The sequence below is a fragment of the Vanacampus margaritifer genome, chromosome 20 (genome assembly GCF_051991255.1).
Source record: "Vanacampus margaritifer isolate UIUO_Vmar chromosome 20, RoL_Vmar_1.0, whole genome shotgun sequence".
Lineage (NCBI taxonomy): Eukaryota > Metazoa > Chordata > Actinopteri > Syngnathiformes > Syngnathidae > Vanacampus > Vanacampus margaritifer.
In genome coordinates this window covers 12954397-12976423 of record NC_135451.1, presented here as the reverse complement: position 1 = coordinate 12976423, position 22027 = coordinate 12954397, and the positions used below count along the sequence as shown (strand labels likewise).

The 22027-nt window shown below is 39.1% G+C and overlaps 2 protein-coding genes across 4 annotated transcripts in view; one reads left to right on the top strand and one right to left on the bottom strand.

Annotated features, from left to right (window-relative positions):
* Positions 1–5831: 5831 nt before the first annotated feature.
* shha (sonic hedgehog signaling molecule a) lies at positions 5832–16686 on the bottom strand. Its single transcript, XM_077553717.1, has 3 exons — positions 16019–16686; positions 11263–11524; positions 5832–8239 (listed from the first exon to the last, which is right to left on the bottom strand). The coding sequence occupies exons 1-3, from the start codon at positions 16319–16321 to the stop codon at positions 7572–7574; spliced, it is 1233 nt and encodes a 410-aa protein (XP_077409843.1). The 5' UTR covers positions 16322–16686; the 3' UTR covers positions 5832–7571.
* Positions 11226–22027, top strand: part of rnf32 (ring finger protein 32) — a 101222-nt gene continuing 90420 nt past the window's right edge. The window contains exons 1-2 of one of the 3 annotated variants that reach the window (XM_077553721.1): positions 11226–11546; positions 20213–20299. The gene's annotated coding sequence lies outside the window, so the exon portion shown is untranslated. Of the gene's footprint in view, positions 11547–18855; positions 18993–19415; positions 19512–20212; positions 20300–22027 lie in introns of those variants that run through there. The other 2 variants (XM_077553722.1, XM_077553724.1) reach the window with 2 other exon arrangements.

Here is a 22027-nt window from a genome sequence, read left to right as displayed (position 1 = left end):
GAAACTTGACTTGTGTATGTTGTACATTTTGTTGTCATGAACCGAAGCCTTATTTTTGTTGTTATGAATATCTTTTCTATTCCTTTTGTTTTGAATTGAACAGACATCGCAAAGGTTCTTTTTTTTTTTTTTTTGGTTCTTCTGTTCAATGTTTGTGCTAAATCCAGTGGATTTTTTTTCTCTATTTATTTTTTTAAATGATGAAGTACTGACAATGCCAGTCATAGGAGTTGATAGGATAAGACAGATGCTCTTGTAATGAGATATCAGATTCACGTTGAATCTATTCGTACCTTGTTTATTGAGGTATTTATTTTTTTACACATGATGCACTTTTTACGTTTGACTCACTTGAGTGGAGAAATGCTACCTCGTAAGCTTTTGGACACCAAATAACTCTTAAGGTTGCACTGTTTGCACTGGCATTGCCTCTTAAGTGTTTCTTAACAAATTTTTTTTTATTGCAGGACCATTTGATGATCTGGAAGCGTTTTTGCTGAAATATTAATCTGTTTTTATTTCTTTAGGTCACTGTCCCTTACAGATGCGCAGCCAGCTGGTCTTTGAGATACCGTATTTCCTCAAATAGTGGCCCAAACTCTTAAAATATATTTTATTTTTTTACCTTTGAGGAGTAACTGTAGCTATATCTTGGTGTCTGTTGTTCACACATTTGCATTATTCAACCTAACTATATTGCTAACCAAAACAGCAGCACCGTTTGAAGCATGGAAACAGTCTCTTGGATGAATTGGAGATGTCAATCAAACTGCCCCATCACTAGGCCACTATATGAGGAATTACGGTAGTCATTAAATGCAATGTTCATTTAAATGTTTATCATTGATTGTTCCATTCTGCCAATAACATCAATTTTTAGTTTTTAAATGTACTTTTAAATTGATATCACCGTGTCAAATATTTTATAAGATGTACTTAACTCGAAAATCTGAAGCATTTGTACGTCTTCATGTTAAAACATGGCGAGGGAACTTTTGTCTAATTGTTTGATGAATTTACGACGAGTAATTGATGTGACTAATAAAAATAGCTAACATGATATAATATATATATATTAATAGATAGGGCTGGGTATCGGTTCAAATTCCCTCCATCGATTCGATTTCGATTCACTAGAGTTCGGTTCGATTCAATTACGATTCACAAGAGTGCAATTCGATATTGATAAATTATGGAGCATCAATTCTTAAATATCAATGACACATGATAAAATAAAACTCCACAAACATTAAGATACAAAAAATTCGGCCTTTAAAATATTTTTTTTCTGGTTAATTTATGAGGAAAAAAAGAGATTAATCGATTGATGGTTTTATGAATTGATATCACGCCCGAAAAGGTAAATCGATTAAATATTGATTATTAGATTTTTTTTATAAACCCAGCCCTATTAATAGATGAAACTAACAAACATAATAAATATATTCTATTTCAAATATTAATATTTTAAATATTTTAAATTAATTACCAAACATTATATATATATATTTATTTATTTATTTAAAAAAAAAAAGTGTGTGTGTGTCCAGGTTTGTAAAAGGTTGCAAAGATGTTTGCAGACAGTTTTTTACGTGTGTTGGAAGTTTTTTTCTTGTTGCAAAGACATTTTGAACATGTTAAATATTTCTTTGCGAAATTTTTGAACATGTTGAGAATTTCTTTAAATTGTTTACGTCGATTTAAAAACTCTACGAACATCTTTGCAGCTTTTTTTTACGAACCCAGACGAAAATCCCCAAATTCACTGCTCGGCCTTAAAAAATCAATTTCGACTTAACAGTCAACCACAACTCAACTCTTTATTTATATGCAAAATATCAAATATTACTATATAATATTTTTTTTTTAATAGAATTTAGCTTCATTATTGGCATTTAAATAAAACCATGACATAGTGATTTGTTTTTAATCTTGTATTTTTCCTCACTTGAGCTTGTTATGACCAGTTGTGGCCACAAGCGTCGCTGTTTCCTCATCAATAATCTCACCTTTCCCCTCAGCCTCCGGAAGCGCTTTTTTTTTTTTTTTTTTTGCCCGTCTTAACCAAACTTGCGCTCACTTCACAGCAAAGCTGCGCGGCAGGCACCTGGCGCGAATCGACTGTGCACGTTATAATCTTTCACCGCTTCACCTTTTCTTTTCCTCACACGTTCCTCCCCTTTTTCGTCCACGGTGGCCTTGTTCATTAAAGACTTGTGTATCGAGCAGGGTGGCCCCGCCCCCCGGATCGCCACACTGGATACGGAGCAGACTGGTTTACTCTAAAAGCCACTGTACACTTCTCATAAGAGCTCTTGACGCACTTTGAGACATTCGACGTTATGGTGATTGGATTTTTTTTTCTCCTTTTTTCCTCTTTTTGTGAAACTATAAGACACTGCACTTGTTATCTGGTGTAAGCGACTCACTTTGTGGAAAATCCAACCTGTTGAGTTTTGGAGCAAAAACTGTTTGCCGAACTGGCTTGCCCATGTGTGTTCAAACTGTGATGTTTTGACATGAAAAACACCAAAGTCGATGTACATTGGGTTTTTTATTGGATGTACTGAAGAATGTCAATTTTTTTTTAAAAGAAGAATTTTGAATACATGGAATTGTACTTGTTTGAGATCACAAAGTGGAAACAAAAGAATTAAAATTCTTTGACAAGTGAAAATTGGCAATCGTTTGTTTTCATCTCAAGCCTTTGGATTTTTTATTATCTGATTCAAACATGGCCGATTTGGCGCTGGTCCTAGTTTACACTTTTATGTGAATTTAGCAACTTTATTAGAATTTTTGTACTTTTGTCTTTTTTTTTTTTACACGACAATGTCATAAAGTAACAAAATAAACCTTTTCAGGAGGAAGATAATGTTCTCGTCTCTAATCATAACATTAAGATTTTATTTTTGCAATACAGGCGTCAAATACTTAACCAGAGCGATTCAATAAGCTACAAAAATGGCTGTGTGATTTTTAGTGCTTTTTTTTTTCTGTGTAAAAAAAATAATAAAAAATCCTAAAATCGCAATTGTATCTCCCGCCCCAACCTCCATTCAGAGTATAAACTTTTGTGTTGTATTGTGATGTTACGCACCCGTGTCATAGTCATTCCCAAGTCGACTTTACGGTTTTGAGTGTTGCGTCGCTGTATCTAAGGAATTTAAAGCATGTATGCACTTAATCATTGCTGATTTGCTTTATGACGCATTATCACTGGAAAAGGGCTGTCGCAACACCAGATAAAACACGCTCCATGCCTTTGTTTTCCGAGAAACACTGTCTATCTCCATATTTTTCAAAACTACCTCTTTACAAAAACAAAAATACTTTTATTTTTTTAGAGTGGATGGTAATTTTCCGAGGGAAAAACCTCACAAATTTAGGAGAAAAAAAGTTGAAGATTTGTGACATTAACGTGGCAAATTCGCGAGAGAGAAAAACAAATATTTGTGGCATTATAAAGTGGCAAATTTGCTAGAAAAAAAACAGCAAATTTACAAGAAATTTTTTGGAAAATTTGCAACATTAAAGTGGCAAATTTGCGAGGAAAAAAATTGAATATTTGCGACATTAAATTGGTAAATTTGCGAGTAAAAAAACAACTCACAAATTTACAAGAAAAATAACTACAATATTTGCAAAATTAAAGTTGGCAGATTTGTGAGAAAAAAACTCACAAATTTACAAGAAAAAAACTCGATTTGCAGCATTATAAAGCGGCAAATTTGGGAGAAAAATACTCACAAATTTACAAGAAAAAAACTTTAATATTTGCTACATTAAAACGGCAAATTTGCTAGAAAAAAACAGCAAATTTACAAGAAAATTTTTTGAAAATTTGCAACATTAAAGTGGCAAATTTACGAGAAAAAAACTTGAATATTTGCGACATTAAAGTGGTAAATTTGCGAGTAAAAAACAACTCACAAATTTACAAGAAAACAACTAGAATATTTGCAAAATTAAAGTGGCAGATTTGTGAGAAAAAAACTTGATTTGCAGCATTATAAAGCGGCAAATTTGGGAGAAAAATACTCACAAATTTACAAGAAAAAAACTTTAATATTTGCGACATTAAAGTGATAAATTTGCGAGTAAAAAAACAACTCACAAATTTACAAGAAAAATAACTAGAATATTTGCAAAATTAAAGTTGGCAGTTTTGTGAGAAAAAAACTCACAAATTTACAAGAAAAAAAACTTGATTTGCAGCATTATAAAGCGGCAAATTTGGGAGAAAAATACTCACAAATTTACAAGAAAAAAACTAATATTTGCGACATTAAAACGGCAAATTTGCGAGTAAAAAACAACTCACAAATTTACAAGAAAAAAACTTGAATATTTGCGACATTTAAGTGGCAAATTTGTGAGATAAAAAATTTATAAGAAAAAAACTAGAATATTTGCGACGTTTAAGTGGCAAATTTGCGAGAGAGAAAAAAACTAGAATATGTACGACATAATAAAGTGGAAATTTGTGGGAAAACTCACAAATTCATGAGAAAAAACTTTGAATATTTGTGATGTTATAAAGTGGCAAAATTGCAAGAAAAATTTACAAGAAAAAAACTTGAATATTTGTGACCTTAAAGTGGCAAATTTACAAAGAAAATTTACACATTTACAAGAAAAAAACGAGTATATTTGCGACGTAAGTGGAAATTTGCGTGAAAACTCCCAAATTTATGAGAAAAAATTGAATATTGGTGCCTTTTAAGTGGCAAATTTCTGAGAAAAAAAAAACTTTGACCGCCCTTGTGGTAAACCGCAGAATTCCTTCCATTCACCACAGCAAGTCGTCAAGGTCCTGAAGTCGCAAAGCAGCCCCAGAACCATCACAGGTAAAACCATATTTGAATGACTCTGTAAGGTAATAAAATTGTCTTGACGATCTGCAACATTGGAGATAAACACGCAAAGGAATCTGGAAAGGGGAGAATTTCTTTTCTTTTCTTTTTTTTTTTTCCCAGTAACCGTATGTACAGAAGAGGCATCCATCTTGTGCGACGTCAACCTGGCGTGTCGGCGGGGGAACGAAAGTTGCCGGGAGGAGAAAAAAAGCTTTTGTGTCGCTTGGCTCTTGGAAACGGGGAGTTTTGTTTTTGCCGAATGCCAGACAGTCCCGCGTTTGCAAAAAGTCAACATTTGTGAAAGGCCCTCTCTCCCTCTCTTTCTCTCTTTCTCTCTGTCATTGAGCTGCGAGGCAGACTCGAGGGCCCCTGGAGGGATTAGACGGGGAGGCTCTTGTTTACCTGCTCCCAGGAATGCCGCCCCTCATGCGCGCACGCTTTTGTATCCGCATGCAGGGACCCCGGGGTCACACTCCGCGCCTGAGATGGACCCCCCCCCCAAAAAAAAAAACGTTTCCACCTCAATATCACCAAGTACACACAATGTGGGCGACCTGAGAGCAGGACGTGGAATTCCTGCTCGTGTTGCAACACTTCTCCTTAGCCTCGGTCTGGTTTACCTTGTTTGAAGGCTTGGCTTTAATCATTTTAGGAATGCTCCATGCATTACTATGAGAGTACTTAATGCTAACATATAATCAAGTAAGCCAACAGATATGTTTTTTTTTGTTTTTTTATTTAGGGTAGCTTTTTTTTAATTTTTCGTATGTCACACCTGTGAGATGGAAGGGGCAAAATAGAAAGAAGTGCTCACTAATACTAAAAAATGTATGTTGTAATTATTTATTTTTTATTATAATTATCTCAACGACAAAAAAAACTCAAATAGTGATATAATTTTGCCTTTTTTGTAAGTATTTTTGCTTCTTTTTTTTTTATTAAAAAAAAAAACTATTTCCCCTCAACGTTCTTGTATTGCACTACCAGTATTGTCCACATGGTGTCGCGTTTGCCCAACTTTTAACACCAAACTCTCTTCAACGAGCACCGCTTTCAAAAAAAAAATCCACTTTGCAGCCTCAATATCGTCCCAACTGGCGATTGGTGACGTTCGAGGGCGTCACGGCGGTTTTAATAAGCCTGTAAAAGCGTTCAAAGGGACCAAACAAACACGCCTTGTGTGTGCCGAGATGGAGGTTATTTGCAGAGGGCAAAGCTCGTCACATTTGACGAGAGCGCTCCACATTTCACAAGCACGCGAAAGGTTTCTCAAAATGCAATATGGCCATTTTTTTGGCCCTTTCTCTCAGACGCTTCTCGAATTTTTCAACCGTTTGTTTTTAACAAATAAGTCCCGTCCCACCGTTCCCATTCAATCAGAGACATATAACAACTCCCAAGTTTCAACACATTTTCTTTATCATTTTCGTAATAAACATATAAATAATAAACTCTAGACATTTGTTGTTGACACATCGCCCTGTTATGAAAGTTAACTGGTATATATATATATATATATATATATATATATATATATATATATATATATATATATATATTCACTATCCAGACTGTGCATCTGCCGCATCTATAAAACTATTTCCCTATTATTAAAAATATGGAGGAAAAAAAAAAGAAAAATACATTTTAGTATATTTACATGAGTTACTTATTAATTTATTCAACGAAACAGTATACTACTTGTAACTGTTACCGAATTGTCAGAATCTGCATTTGTTTGTTTTTTTCTCAGAGGAAAACAATAAAAATAAAAACAATAATAGCAACAACAAAAAAATAAAAGAATGCAGACGTGAGGCAGAATATCTGTCCCTCTCTGACAACCTCCCAAAAGTTTTTTTTTTTTTAAGTTTTTTTATTTTCCAACACTTTTTTCCCGATTTACTACTGTATTTAAATTAAAATATATTCTCATATCTTTACACTATTTCAAATTCGGTAGCGATCTGTCAAAATCTAATTTACAATTCTGTGTATAAAAATATAATTTATGGAACCCCGCCAAGTTTGTTCGTCCCCCAAAATATAACAGTCAGTTGCACACACACACACACATACATATATATATATATATATATATATATATATATATATATATATATATATATATATATATACATACATATATATATGTATATATATATACATACATATATATATGTATATATATATACACACATATATATATGTATATATATATACACACATATATATACAGTATATATATATATATATATATATTAAACATTATGAACATTACAACCTGTCAAGAGTTAGCTTCTTTCTCTTTGCCATTATTGATTTTTTTTTTGTTGTCTTTTCCTGTTCGTTGGTTTTGCATCGGACACATACAAAAATAGATTATGCACACTTTCCACCGCAGCCATCAGTTCATGTGAGAATAAATTATTTAAACTTTTTTCTCTCTCCTTTTTTTTTTTAAGGCTCCATTCATTCTCTGAAAGGGGGACGCGTCGTCATCATCATATAGAAAAGTCACAAGAAATAATAATAAATATCCCATCATCAACTCCAACTGCGTGGGGGCCTTTATCGAGTTTTTTTTCCTTTTAATTATTATTATTTCATCTACTGAAGAGTCCTACATTTATTTATTTATTTATTTTTTTATTTGTGTTTTATTTCTTTTTTTTTTTTTTTTGTGGAAAAGTCTGGTCCTCAAGTCTGCTTTCAGCTGGAAACGCCGAGTGGATGCAAGGCGTTGGGGTCCAAGAGCCACGTCCCTAAGCGATAGAGCACCTTGGAGTACCAGTGCACGCCGTCCGCGTGCGTACAGTTACCGGCCTGCGCGCGGGAGAGCACCGACGACGCCCAATGGGCGAGCCGGAGCGGCGCCAGGGCCCCGTGCGCCAGTTCGTGGCTGCTCACCACGGCGTAGCAGGACGCGAGCACCCGGTCCACCACCAGCGTGCCCTGCGCGGTCAGCGGCGCGTACGAGCCGACGTGAACCTCGCTGGAAATCCGCGCCACCGTCATCGGCCGAAGGCGCGCGCCGTCCGGCACCAGCACCTTCTGGCCCGGCCGCACCTGGCTGGCGAACACCGCCGAAGCTGCGCGGAAGCCCCCGGTGGAGTTGTTGGCCAGGAAGAGGAGGTGCGCGGCGGTCAGCGTGATCCGGTGGCCCGCGTCGGTCTCCACCACGTGGAAGAGCCGCCGAGTGGTCGAGTCCCGGTCCAGGAAGGTGAGGAAGTCCGTGAAGAGGAGCTTGCCGTCGGCGTCCGCTGCCAGGACTTTGTCCCCGCTCTGGAGGTCCTTGACCGGCTTGGTGGAGCCGTCCTGGAGGGTCACCGTGGAGGTTGCCGGGAAGCAGCCTCCGGACTTGGCCGCCACGGAGTTTTCTGTAACGTGGACACAACCCACTTTAGTGTAGTCGATTTAGATTTACTCAACTGCAGATGGGGAAGGCATTCAAAAAAAATTCTGGTAGTTAATGTCATCTGAATCCGAGGCATATCTGGAACTTTAGTGATTCAATTCAATACAATTAATGTCAAGTGAATGCAGAATATGCAAAAAAAAACACCAACAAAAGGAACTCGTTTACTTCAGGCCTATATGTGCTGCTGTTTTGGTTAGCCACAGAGTTCAAATGCGCAGATATTCAACTGCAGCTGCAGGAGGCTTTTTTTTTTAAGAACATGGCTGATTTATTTCAATTCAATTGTAAATAATGCAGAACGCAACTTATTTACAGTTAGCCAAACCCCACTTCTGCATGACTCAGTAAGTACTGCTGTTTTGGTTAGCAACAGAGTTTAAAAGTGCATGCACTCAACTGCAGCTGGTGGAGAGATTAAAAAATCATTACTTTTCTATTTCAATTGATTTATAGAGAATACGGAATTTAAAACAACTTATTTACAATTAGCCAAACTCCCCATTTGCCTGGCTCAGTAGGTGCTGCTGTTTTGGCTAGCAACAGACTTCAACTGCTAATATACTCAACTGCAGCCATTAAAAAAAAAACAACATTAGTGATTTAATTTAATTCATCTTAAGTGAATGTTGATTTTAAAGCAACTCGTTTGTAATTGGCCACACTGCACATTTGTGTGGGTGCTGCTGTTTTGGTTAGCAACAGAGTCCAAATGGGCTGAATTCCAGACTTTGCAGCCCAAAAGTTTTCTGTCAACATAGACGGCAACCTTGCTAGAATTAACATTCCCGTTATGCGCATTCATTTGCATTGTATGTGCTGCTGTTTTGGTTAGCAACAGAATATCATTAACAGTTAAATCTCCCAAATTTCTTCAAAAATCTTCAAAATTAGAAAAAAAAAAAAAAACACAATGTGAAGGAATTTTCTCCAAAAGTTTAGTACTTATCCGCCCCCTAAAGGTCCTGAAAGTACTACACAACCGGTTTTCTTTTGGCGCTGCTCAATTACATTTCAACTTAGACTTTTGTCTGCTTGATCCCGACACACAAGATTCCTCCAAAAGTTCTTGAATAAAGTAGAAAAAAGGAAAAAAAGAGCATCCCTTGCCCTCTTTGCCCCTCCGTGCCGGATGCGTATTGGCCCGTCCGCTGCAGTCTGAGCCCCCCAAAAAAGCCCAGGCTCATCTATTCTTAATTAAAAAACCCAATAAAGAGCAGCCATTGTCATTCAAACCCAGCTTGTGGACAGCTAAAGATTTTTTTTTTTTTTTACCGCCCCCCCTCCCTTCTATATTTGCTCAGGTGCAGGGACCTCTATGTGACAATTCACACAAACAGGCGACTCACCACTGACTATTTACCCTGCGAGACTCTCCACTTGTAGATTTGAATTTAAATGAGGGCCCCCGGACTCCTTAAAATGCTCGCACCCATTTCCCCCTGCCCGCGCGGCTGCTTTGTGACTCGTCTTGATGACAATAATTTTGGCCTTGGTGGGCGCTCTTCACATACCAGTCTCTAGGATCACACTTTCTGTAGGAGGGGGGGGGGGGGGGGGCAGAATTTGGGGAGGGGGCTTTTAATCTTCTTTTAAGATTCCCGGCCATGAAATAAGGTGACAACCCGCAAACCAGATTTGGCCCGAGCGATTGAACATTGTTCGCGGGCAAATCCTTTTGGTAAAGTCGCCTGACCCCAAATGATATGTCGGGTTCGGCGCACACTGTGATCTCACAGAGTGTGTCCTGAATGATTAATGGGGGATTTATCAGCTCATTTAGACTTATGATCAACGATCAATGACTGGAGGTTTTTATGATTGATGAAAAAAAAAAAAAATCTTAATATTGATTTATCATTTGTATAGTGTAAGACCACAAATACCTGCAACCAAAATTGCTTACATGTTAAAATTAATTAATTAATTAATTAAAATGTTTGAATATTTTTTCCTGTTTTTGTCTTTTTGTCCTCGTAATAAAAAAAAATAATAATAACATAATCGGTGATGATCCGGTTAATTCTTGGAGATTTTTTTTTCAAATGGCTGAAATTCTAAAAATGTGGTCTGCAAACTAAAATGTCCAATTAAGTGTTTATTTTTTAACGAGGTCTTCTAGAGACTTTTTCATGTATCATGCCATGTTAAATAATAATCCCACAGGGGTCACATCTAGGACTATTTCAATTCATAAAATTTTGGGTCGGATTCAAGAAAAAAAATTCTTGGAGTATGCAACAGCCCTGAGATTGAGATTTTTCTACCAGTGATAATAATAATAATTAAAGCTCAAGACTTTTTTTTGTGGGTCCTGTCATAACAGATTTGTCCACCAAATTTGGTGTTCATAGGTGAAACTTGTATCTGGGGTCATTTTTTTCCTAACTTCGCAGGGTGTTCCACTAGGATCCTAAACGGGACTCTTAAAATTGGTTCATTTTCTGCAAAATAAAAAGAAAGAAAAAAAAAATACCAGTATGATTATATGTATTGTAACAATAATGCTCTGGCTTGACCATAAAAGTTGTGCAGTCAAACAATTAAAAAACAACTAATTAATCGCACAATTAATCACGATTAATGGCATTTTTGTTTCTACTTTCTTCTACAAAGCTTGTAAATAAAACTGAGGTCATTTTTTGAACGCTTTAATGAATTTAAATTACGGTAATCTCTAGAGTCCAGTTTAGTTAACGCTGTCGTGGTTTGGTTTGTTGTTTGTCTTTTTGTCTGTGTCGTCGATTTTGTTTCTGCTGACCAATCAGTGCCATCTGCCACTTGTGTCTTGCCCAGGTGTGTCTCGTCTTGTCAATCAGTGTTAGTGTATTTAGTCTCCTGTCTTTTGTTCGGTTCTTTTTGCTTCATTGTTTGCTCGTGGGTGTTTGTTTGTCGCTGCTGCTGTTTTGCACAAACGCTACATAAAAGCTTCATCATCATCATCATCATCATCATCATCATCATCATCATTCTCCGGCACCGTACCTGCTTTCACCGAGCAGTGGATGTGGGCTTTGGATTCGTAGTAGACCCAATCGAAGCCTGCCTCCACCGCCAGCCTGGACAGGGTGCCGTACTTGCTCTTGTCGCGGTCCGACGTGGTGATGTCCACCGCCCGGCCCTCGTAGTGGAGGGACTCTTCGAAATGGTGGCCGTCCTCGTCCCAGCCCTCGGTGACCCGCAGCTTGACGCCGGGCCACTGGTTCATCACGGAGATGGCCAACGAGTTCAGCTTGTCTTTGCACCGCTACGGACGAGACAGCGCATCGGTGAGTTGTTTCTTTGCTGCACTTGAACGTACGGAATTTCACCATTGCGGAACTGATAGTGAACCTTAAAGGGTGGAATGTTTTATCGCTTGAGCTGGAACCTTCAAAATGCATCTTTCATACTCAATCTTGTACTTTTTTTGGCCATACAAATTGTTAATGATCTTCAGAGGTGGCAAAGTCGAGTCCAGAAAGTAAAAACCCTGCCCCAGGTGCTAGCTTGCTTGCTAGCTAGCTAGCTAGCTCCCATAGAGCTTGTTTACCTGCTAGGGAGCTAACTAGCTAGCATCAATGGCTAAAGCCAAACTGTGGCAGGGTTTTTACTTTCTGGACCTGACTTTGCCACCTCTGGTGATCTTGCATAATTGGATTTATGGTATAAAAGGACTAATCCTAAAAAATTTTTACTCTGTCAGTGCCCATTGTACCCCAATTCCTGACAATATGGGGGTACTACCCTGCTTTAGTACCCTTGATACAGGACTACTTCAGCCTGGGAATATACTACCAGAAAAAAGGTCCTTTAGTCCCAGAAAGTAGTAGAACTTGACTATGATAACCATAGAAACATTAGTATAACCTTACAGTCCAAATAATTATAGCCTGGTTGGATTGTACATTTTAACTCAATCACTGCCATTGACGGTTATACTCGTCAAAGATGAAGTTTTACCATTTTGCAGTTGATGACTTGAGGACCGAATTGAGTTGACTCATACTTTGTACTCTGTCCCTGGAAAAGTGTCCTTCGGTACCCTTAACCTGCCTTCAGATTAACTCATTCACTGCCATAGACGGCTATAGACGTCAAAAATTCATTTGAACTATTTCTATTAGTTTAACATTTTTTTTCCCCCACTTTTGTTAACAAGAGTATGAAAACCTAGAAGAAAATAATTGTACATTTAGAACAGATATAAAATTTGTGATTAATCGTGAGTTAACTATTGAAGTCATGCGATTAATTACAATAAAAAACAAATGTAATCGCCTGACGCCCTTAATTTTTTGTAATCTTTTCTTAAAAAAAAAAATTAAAAAAAAAAATTAAAAAAATAAAATTAAATTAAAAAAAAAAAAAGTCTAGGTTTTCATACTCTGGAAAAAAAAGTTAAACTAATAGAAATGGTTCAAATGATTTTTGTCTATTTCTGACAAGGTGTGGTTTGTACCGTTTACTTCTGGTCCCAGAAAATGTATTGCTTGTACCTTGAGGGACCCAAACTGCCACCTACCGTCCCATTCTATCGTACCTACAACACCACACTCTGGAAATCCATTTAACCAATCAACGCTTGATTTTTACAGCTTGGGAACACACCCTGTATCATTTCAGGCGTTACTTTAAATTGGCACCTACTGCACCCATATTTGCCTCAAATGGCACAACTTTTTTTTTTTATCTTTACAGCTGGGAAGCCTCCAGAAAAAGGTATTTTTCTACCCTCCGTACTTGACTTTTGATTACCATATTTTTTGACCCTATGAAAGGTCCAAAAATGTATTTTAGAGTCTGGACATAGTAATGGGCTGTGCCCCTATCAACTGGGTTTGTACCCTTGACACGAGACAACTTTGTATTGCTCTTGGAAAAGGTTTAAATGGCTGCATATAATAATGATCTCTGTGGGGGGACATGAGTGACTATCCTATACCTCCAATTTCTGACCATTTGGTACTACTACTTTCCTACACTCTAAAAAGAGGTCGGTCAAATGTACCTCAATTATGGATAAAAAATGGACCGATCGGTCCCGAGTAAATGATCTGGTCAATATTTATGAGTTGTTTACACTAAAAGAGTCACTTCTTGACTCAAAGTTGGGTCAAATTGACCCAAGTAGAGCATCGGTCCATTTTTGACCCCTAGTACTGTTTTTAGAGCGTACCCTTGACTTCAAGATAACATTTTCGTACTGTAAAAAGCACAATTACTTGGCCAAATTGATGTGAACAGGTTGGAGGCCCACTTTGAGGTCCTGTGAGAGCTTTTGCGTTCAATACCTTCTTTTTTGGGGATGTGCCACTCAGAGTTACTACTTTTTGTACTGTTGACTCAATATTAGGATGTTAAATTATAAATACTGTAATCTGTAGACTCTGTTAAAACAAGAACAGACCATCCAGCATCACAATGCGCTTTAATTCCGACTATTTCATTTCCCCAACGTTGATCCCATTTGGAATCTTGTGAAGCATATCCTTTCTCTGTCTGCATGGCTGAGAGCTGGTGTGATGTTTAAATGTGAGCTTGCATTTTTATTTCTCAGCGCCGCGTCAGAGGGCACATCTCGGATAAAGGAAGGGGAAGAAAAAAAAAAAAAAGAAGCCCACAATGAAATATTGATAAGAGCCCACATTCGCTTGACTGCTCTATAACATATGGGTCTGCATGGGAACATAAGGGTCCTCCCCGCCCCCCCCCCCCCTCTCCCTCTTCTCCATTTTTTTTATGTGCCATTGAACGCAACACGACTCGCATTATAGGGGCAGCAGGTGACCATTTGGAATACATTTGTAACCTAGCCAATAAATAAAAGCTCCCTTTGGGCCTCAGCAAGGATGCTTCACCTTCTCCGAGACAACTCTTCTTCTCCACACTCGAGCGATATGTCAAATAAAAACATCACAAAGAGGGCTTTTCAGGGAGCACTTTCATTCTTCTTGTCCAGCAAAGTCTTATGGGATCGGGGTTGGGGGGGGGGGGGGGGGGCGGACGTGACGCGCCTCCTTAAGTCGCCTGCTGACTGACAGACTTGTGAAATGTCCACAAGCTCTCCTTTTTTTTCCTCCTGCAGACTGCACATATATCAGCGGCTGCAGCTTTATGAGCATATCACACTTGTAGAATGCGCTGCATTAAACGCTCAAGGCAAAAAAAAAAAAGGGGTGGGGGGGGGGGGGTCATTCAAAGTGAGCCGTAAAGGGCCCCTATTTATTAATTCATTAGGTCGTGTGCCGCAAATCAAGCCCAATTCTGCTCAGCCACCGTAAAGCCCCCACCAGCACCCCCCCCCCCCCCCCCAACACACCCGGACTTTGTGCTTCGGGAAGGAGGGGGTTAAAGTTGTCCAACAGCCAACCTCTTAATCCGTTTCACAAATGATTTGGTTTGAGGAAACACTTCTCAGCTACCTGTCAGCGCAAACAGCCATTTTGACAAGCAAAAAGGGGGGTTGGGGGGGGGGGGGGGGTGATTTCACGCTTAATTAGCTTCTGTCAATTAAGCGCGACTTCATAATAAAACATGAAACGAAACTCTATCCGTAAAATGCGCAATCTGGAATTCACTTGGAGTTAATCGAGCATAAAACGAACCGACTAATGACTTCATTCAGTGCACTTTTCTTAGGAAGCTCACGCGGACCGTTCGGCGTGTCGTCCGCAAACACAAAATGCATTTATTCTATATAAGCCACCCTACATTCATGCGTAAAATCCCCGTGCGTAAAACTCCCACGGTGACCGGCTTCGTGCAGTAAAGCCGTGAAACGCACCGGCACTGTAGCCTTAATAATCCCCATGTGACCATGCTTACGCCGCGGACACACAAAGTCGCCACTTTTTTTGGTCTTGACTAACGATTTAAGAGGAAAGACGCTAACCGTTTTAGCGACATTATTTAAAAAAAAAAAAAAAACAACAGTTATCACCTTGATGGTGGAGCTCGGACACGCGCCGGGTGGTTTAGTTGAGTAGTTAAAAATCAATGTTCACATCATAAACTCAGTCGCTGAGGCGTAATATGGACCATATCGTAGCTGAGATGCGTGCGTGGCTGCCGGTAAGTAGACGCGATGATGATGGGGGGTGTGGGGGGGGGGGAGACTGGAGCGAGCCGACCGCACGCACGGTGAATATTTCATCTCGACTCCTCAGCTCACGTCTGGCCCCTCATCAGGACCACCAGCATCCACATCAGGACCACCACGAGCCGAATTGAGCTTGTGAATAATTCAAAAACGTTCCCCCCCAAAAAATGTCATTTGTGTCTGGGTGACCGGACCCGACATTTTCCCCCTGAATAATACAAGAGGACAAGTTTTGTTTAAAATTCCAACCAATTTGACTCCAAATTATCTCCACCTGGCTTTTTTTTTTTTTTTATATATTAAAGGGAGCAGCTGGAGGAGGATACAAATATAGATACGAAGAACAAGGCTTGCGCATGAATATTTTAAATCCACTGTCACCAAGAATGAAGGCCGAGCGTCCCTGACTGTCCGCATGCGCGCTGCCGCGTTGATACTTTTTTTTTTATATATATATATAGGGGGGTGGGGGGGTGAGATCTGATATAAATAAATAAAAAGTGCAGGGTCGGTTTCGGCTGCGTGGAGCCGTGGATAATGCGCAGAGTTCACCAGGGGGCTAAAAAGACTTCACTTTGGAGGTGCGCAATCGGGCTGACAAGGGATGGTGCGTTCACGGAGTGGCGAAAAAAACGCGTTTCGCCCGCGCGTGCACCTTACCTGAGTCATGAGCCGGTCGGCGCCGGTGTTCTCCTCATCCTTGAAGATGATGTCCGTGTTGTAGTTGGGCGTGAGCTCTTTAAATCGCTCCGAGTTGCGCGTGATTTTGCCCTCGTAGCGGCCGCTGGCCCCCAGGGTCTTCTCGGCCACGTTGGGGATGAACTGCTTGAGGGCGAGGGGTGTCAGCTTCTTGGGGTGCCTCCTGCGGCCGTAGCCCCGGCCCGGTCCGCATCCCATGCCGGGGGACACCGCCAAGGACGAGCAGACGACGGCCACCAGGACTATTCTGGTCCACAGCAGCATGTTGATGGAAAGGGGGGGTGGGGGGGAAAGGGAGGAGGAGGGAGGGAGAGGGAGGGTGTGTGTGTGTATGTGTGTGTGTCCTTCACGAGGTGGCCGCCTCTCGGTGCGCCTTTGCCGGCTCTCTCCCGGTGCCCTTGTCGCTCGTCCCCCCCCCCACCTTCCCTCTCCCGGTCCTCTTCTTACGGCAGGTGCGGAAATGGACGTCTCAAGAAGGAGGGAAGAACATCCAAGGGAGGCTTCGTTATGCCCGCTTCTCCTTCTTTTCTCCCTCTTTTTTTTTTTTAAAGGAGGTGAAATGAAATCAAAATAATAAGAAAAAAAAAAAGAAACCCGCCGGATCTTCAAGTCGAGCTGCAGCCGCTTGTGTGAGGCGACCCGCTTTTTACTGCTTTGTATTATAGCAGCGATCTATAGCAGGGGAGGGACTTGATTGGCTCGCCCTCTTCATGTTCGCCCACACCAACCCACACACAAAAAGCACAGATTCCCTTCCACCTGCATGTGTTGCGTCGCTGGGAGGGGCTCCTCCATGGGAAAACATCAATTATATATATTTATATATACATAAAAAGGCGACCCTCTCGGCCAGCTGTACCCCCGCGAACTTTCACGAATATGTCCCGTGGCAACTCCATGCGTGATACATTTTTCCAAAAGTGGCATAACGTGACGAGAGACGACGACGACGACGCGCGCGCGCCCTGGTTGCGCACGTACGCGCGTCCAAGCCACCCAAAAAACGCAACCAAGGATCCGCTTTCGATCCACAAGCAGTAGTTGGCAAACTTTTTGCAGCACCTCCAAAATATGCAAGAGTTGTATACAATTGTACTGTAGTGAAATTTACTGGTCTAATTGAAATCCCCTTTGTAACAGAAGTTACCAAACTGAGGGGTGAGGCCCAAAAATGGCCCCACAGTCACATTTTCTTGGACTGCACAATATTTCTTAATCATCATCATCATAATAATGATCATAATTTTATTTTTTAAGTGTGCATTTTTTTTCTTCTCATGTTGGATATTGAGCTGAAAAAAAATAGAAGTCATGTTCGTGCATAGACTATTCAGAAACCAAAACTTCCAAGGTTCAGTAATAAGAAAGTGAAAATTAAGCATATTGTAGTACTTTCTATAGTATTGTACAAACTCATTTTAAATCAGAACCATGCTTGGTTGCATCAGTGAGGCAGTGGAATGATTTACCTCAGTCAGAAATCAAATTGAATTAGGATAATACAGTTAAAATATATGTATATATAAAAATATATTAATTTTTTTAATGACTAATTATTTTAAATAACTATAAAAAGCAAACAAACTATTTTTTTAAAGTAAAAAAAAGAAGTGATAATTAAATACAAATTATTTAAATATACTTATATGAAGTTAAGATTAAAAAATAATCAAATTTAACAAAAAAAATATAACAAAAGTTTTGCCATGGTGCATATAATAATTGGGGATATACAGAAAGCGCAGCCAATTGGCGAATAAAAATAACATTAGGTTAAAACACATTTAAATATAACAAGACGAGTTTTGAATGGAAAAATAATCTTACCCTGGAACTTCACCGTCAGGCGGAATCATATTTAGTTACATTAGGGATGTATGAACCCATGTAACTTACCTCAGCCAATAAGAAAACAAATGCAAATTAAATATTTTAGCACAATTTTTTATTTTTATTTTTTTATGGAAAAGTAAAAAATAAAATAAAAATGAACATGGTATTGTAAAGATTGTTATGGTTTAAACAAAAGAAATGGCAAAAAAAAATACATAAAAACATGATAAAAAAGAAAAGAAAAAAAAAGAAATTGGAATCAGTCCCATATATTAAGAGCTTTTAATAAGCAGCACAAAAGTGTGTAAAATCACAATTCAATACATATCAGCAAGTGTGGAACGATGAAGTAATAGCACAAGTGCCTGCGTCATTTGGATGCCACTCATGGCCCCGCCAGTGGCGGCCGATGCCAGTCTTTCGCTGCACTTTCCGTCTCATTAAAGCCCATCCTGGCTGACCTCCATGTTGGCTCGCCGACCAACCTGCCACTCGCCCCACGTCGTCCGCCGCCGCCAAAAGATGGCGTGTGCGCTTGGCAAGCGGCGGGGGGGATTGTTCCCCTCCATCCCGTAGAGATGCTGCAGTGGTGATGCCCTGATGGACGCCACAGACAATGCATTGTATACAATGTTTAAAAAATGACATTATGTGATCTATTGATTTAATTTTTCTTATTCTGCATCTGTGCTCGAAATATCTTATAACTTAACCACAGCTTCTATTCCGCCACCTAAAGGACTTAAGTGGAACATTATTTACTGCAATATGTGACTACTGTATATTAAAATGAGCAATTACACCTGTCTCTAATCAAAAAGTGAGTAGGCTAGCTCTAGCTAGCATTTTTGTTATGCGTTGGCGGAGGTTTATGCCCTAGAGTTGTATCAGTTGTCAAAATTGAGTGCTCATTGTTGCCACCTACAGGACTGGAGTGGAACAATATTCGCAACAGCTTACTTTTTTTTTAATGACACTGTTGTGCCTTCTTTTTTTTTTTTTTCTTTTTGAGGGTGTGAGTCTTTTAAATTAACGTACAATACAGTTTCCTACTGCTAGGTGCTAAGCTAAGAGATAGCGAGCGCTAGCACGGCACAGCAAGGTAAGTTCTCAAATCAGATTTGCTAGCAAATTGTATGTTGCTAGCAGCTAAGCTAACTACAGGTCTGGAGTGGAACAATATTCGCAACAGCTTATGACTTTTTATTTTATTTTATGACACATACTGTTATATGTTCTTTCTTTATTTTCGGGGGCGGGAGTCTAAAGTCTAAATTAACGTACAGTACTGTTTCCTATTGGTATTGTATGTATTATGCTAGGTGCTAAGCTAAGAGAGAGAGCGCTAGCACGGCACAGCAAGGTAAGTTCTCAAATCAATGATTTGCTAGCAAATTGTATGTTGCGAGCAGCTAAGCTAAGTACAGGTCTGGAGTGGAACAATATTCGCAACAGCTTACGACTTTTTATTTTATTTTATGACACACATACTGTTATATGTTCTTTTTTTCTTTTTGGGGGTGGGAGTCTAAATTAACATACAGTACTGTTTCCTATTGGTATTGTATGTATAATGCTAGGTGCTAAGCTAAGAGAGAGAGCGCTAGCACGGCACAGCAAGGTAAGTTCTCAAATCAATGATGTTAGCAGCTAAGCTAACTACAGGTCTGGAGTGGTTTGTATTCGCTACAATTCATGACTTTTTTGTTACTTTTACTCCCGTTTTGTTTTTGGAGGAGGAATCTTTAACTTGGCTAGTTCTCATACGTTAACTTATGACGCTAGCTTCTTAGCTAGCTAGGTGGAAGGAATATGAGTAAGTGGAAAGATGAAAGCTTTCGTTCTAAATGCAAATTCGTCAACAATCCTACCAAAAATTTGCCCTGCTTTTGCTACATTAATTCTCCTTTCCCACACTTTTTTTTTTTTTTTTGGCTAATAGAGGTGACACAGCAAAAGTTAGGCTGCTTTCCTCCCAAACACTTCTTGAAGGATTGAGGTCGTTATTACACCATTCTCGCCAAGGTCGCATGTGGCGGCTAATCCGGTTTTACTTGTTTTCTGTGAACGCATCTCATTTAAAAAAAAAAACAAAAAAAAAAAAACTATTACACAAAAATTTAATAAAATCAACCACTGGATGTTAAAGAGGCCATCTTATGAAAATATAACTTTTTTTATTTTTATTTGCTTCCATGTATACAAATAGTCTCTAGAGTAAAATTAAAAGTGAAATGCAACTATACCACACAAATCTCAAGTTATCTGAAAATGTCTGAGTGAGCACTTTTAATTTACATAATCATCCCCACACGACGACAGGGTGAAGATCCAGAGCTACTTTCAAGCAACCACACGGTCTGAAACGCTACCATCAAGAAGCGGCGCCCCTGCTTTCAAAGTCAAAAGGTAAGCAGAGCTGCATAGACGCACTGATTAGCCTATGCTACCAGCGTTAGCTTCTGATAAGCGGCACATTCTTGATTGCTTGCTGAGGTTGACATCATTGAATTTTGAAGAATAATTTATTTTCGTTCAAGTCGCGGGATGTTGAAGGTGTAGCGCTGTTGACTTGAGTCGCCTCCACCTCCTCCTGCTCCCAATTAGCACGTTAAAGCCTCCTCATGTCGGAATGTTTTGTAACATTGTTAGACGGATTAGGAGTGCGGGAATAATGGCGCACAAACATGTAAGTAGTATCAGGCTTTCTGGGTTGTTTGTCTTGGCGGCAAATAGGATTTCCTGTTCGCCATGCACAAGCAGCGGCAGCAGCATTGTGTTGTGAGAAGTAACTAAGTACAAATACTTTGTTACTGTACTTGAGTAGATTTTTCGGGTAGCTGTACTTCAGACGACTTTTTAGTTTACTTACTCCATTTGCAAACATTTATATGTACTTTTCGCACTTTAGCTATAGATAACGTTGTTTTGTTTTTTTTAAACTTTTTTTTTCAGTTAGCATTGACTTATTTTGCAAGGCTACATTTTTTGTTAGCATAAAAGTCAAGCCAATGCTAGCCAATGTGATTTTTTTCTTTCTTTTATATTTATTTCAGTCTTATTTTATTTTTGTATTTCTAAAGTACAGGAGTTGAATATCACACTACTTTTTATTCAACATTTCTTACTTTGATAAAAAAAAAAATAGAACAGGTGGAAGTTGCTACAAGCTCTCAGACTTTTTGCTAATTAACATTTTTTAAAGGCAGTTTTTTTAAATTAAAAAAAATAAATTGAAAGTTGAATGTTGCAAGATATCACACATTTTATTTAGATTTTTTTTAATAGCTGATTTTGTTTGGATAAAAAATTTAAATAAAACAGAAAAATAAATGTTAAAATACATTATACATTCTATTTAGATAAAAAAAAAAAATGAAAATCAAACAGTAAAATGAATGCTACAAGACACCACAATCCTTTTTCTTAAGCATCTGCACTTGTACTAAACTACACAGTGCGAGTAATTTCACCAGTTCTGCTTCCCGCCTCGCTCGAACCCGACCACTCTTTTCCCCAGCCAAAAAGGACGGAGGCGGTGTACGTGGCTCACAATGGGGAATGTCACAATACAGTAAATGTTGGAATCACAGCTCTCCTGAGTGTGTAAAGGCTTTTTATTTGCTCTCCTCGGGGCCGCTCCCAATACTTAAACATTAAACGCCAAGGCTAGACAGCCACAGCCACTTTGAACTGAGGTGAAAGAGTGCCAGGGGGGTTGGGCTACACCGTGTGTTTGTGTGTAGGTGTGTGCCTGCGCGCTCCATAGGCGAGTCAGTCCATGACTGACACCTGTTACATTTTACCAACACCATTTAAGAGTAACATTTTCAACATAAAGATTCATGGTCGCATGTGGGCTAATTGATTGATTCTCGATCAGAAGCTAGCCACAGTTGAGCGTTTATCTGAAGTATTCCGTATCGTCAAAATACTTTAGGAACACCCTGAGGGAAATTGAAGTCTTTTTGTGTAAACATTTTTGAAGATTATTTTACATCCATCCACTATCTGAACAGTTTATCCTCACTAGGGTCTTACAGTAAAAGGCTAGGTTCACTAGCTAGCTGCACTCATCTGTTTATCAGTTATGTGACTAATCATTTTAGCTAGCTGGCTATTAGTAGTTTATCAGCG

What these genes read in the sequence shown, in the direction of transcription:
- shha (XM_077553717.1), bottom strand. Translation starts at nt 16,321, where the DNA reads ATGCTGCTGTGGACCAGAATAGTCCTGGTGGCCGTCGTCTGCTCGTCC. An exon ending in CCGACCGGCTCATGACTCAG is followed by an intron (nt 11,525 to 16,018) that starts GTAAGGTGCACG and finishes TCTCGTCCGTAG; the next exon opens with CGGTGCAAAGACAAGCTGAA. An exon ending in CCACTGCTCGGTGAAAGCAG is followed by an intron (nt 8,240 to 11,262) that starts GTACGGTGCCGG and finishes TCCACGTTACAG; the next exon opens with AAAACTCCGTGGCGGCCAAG.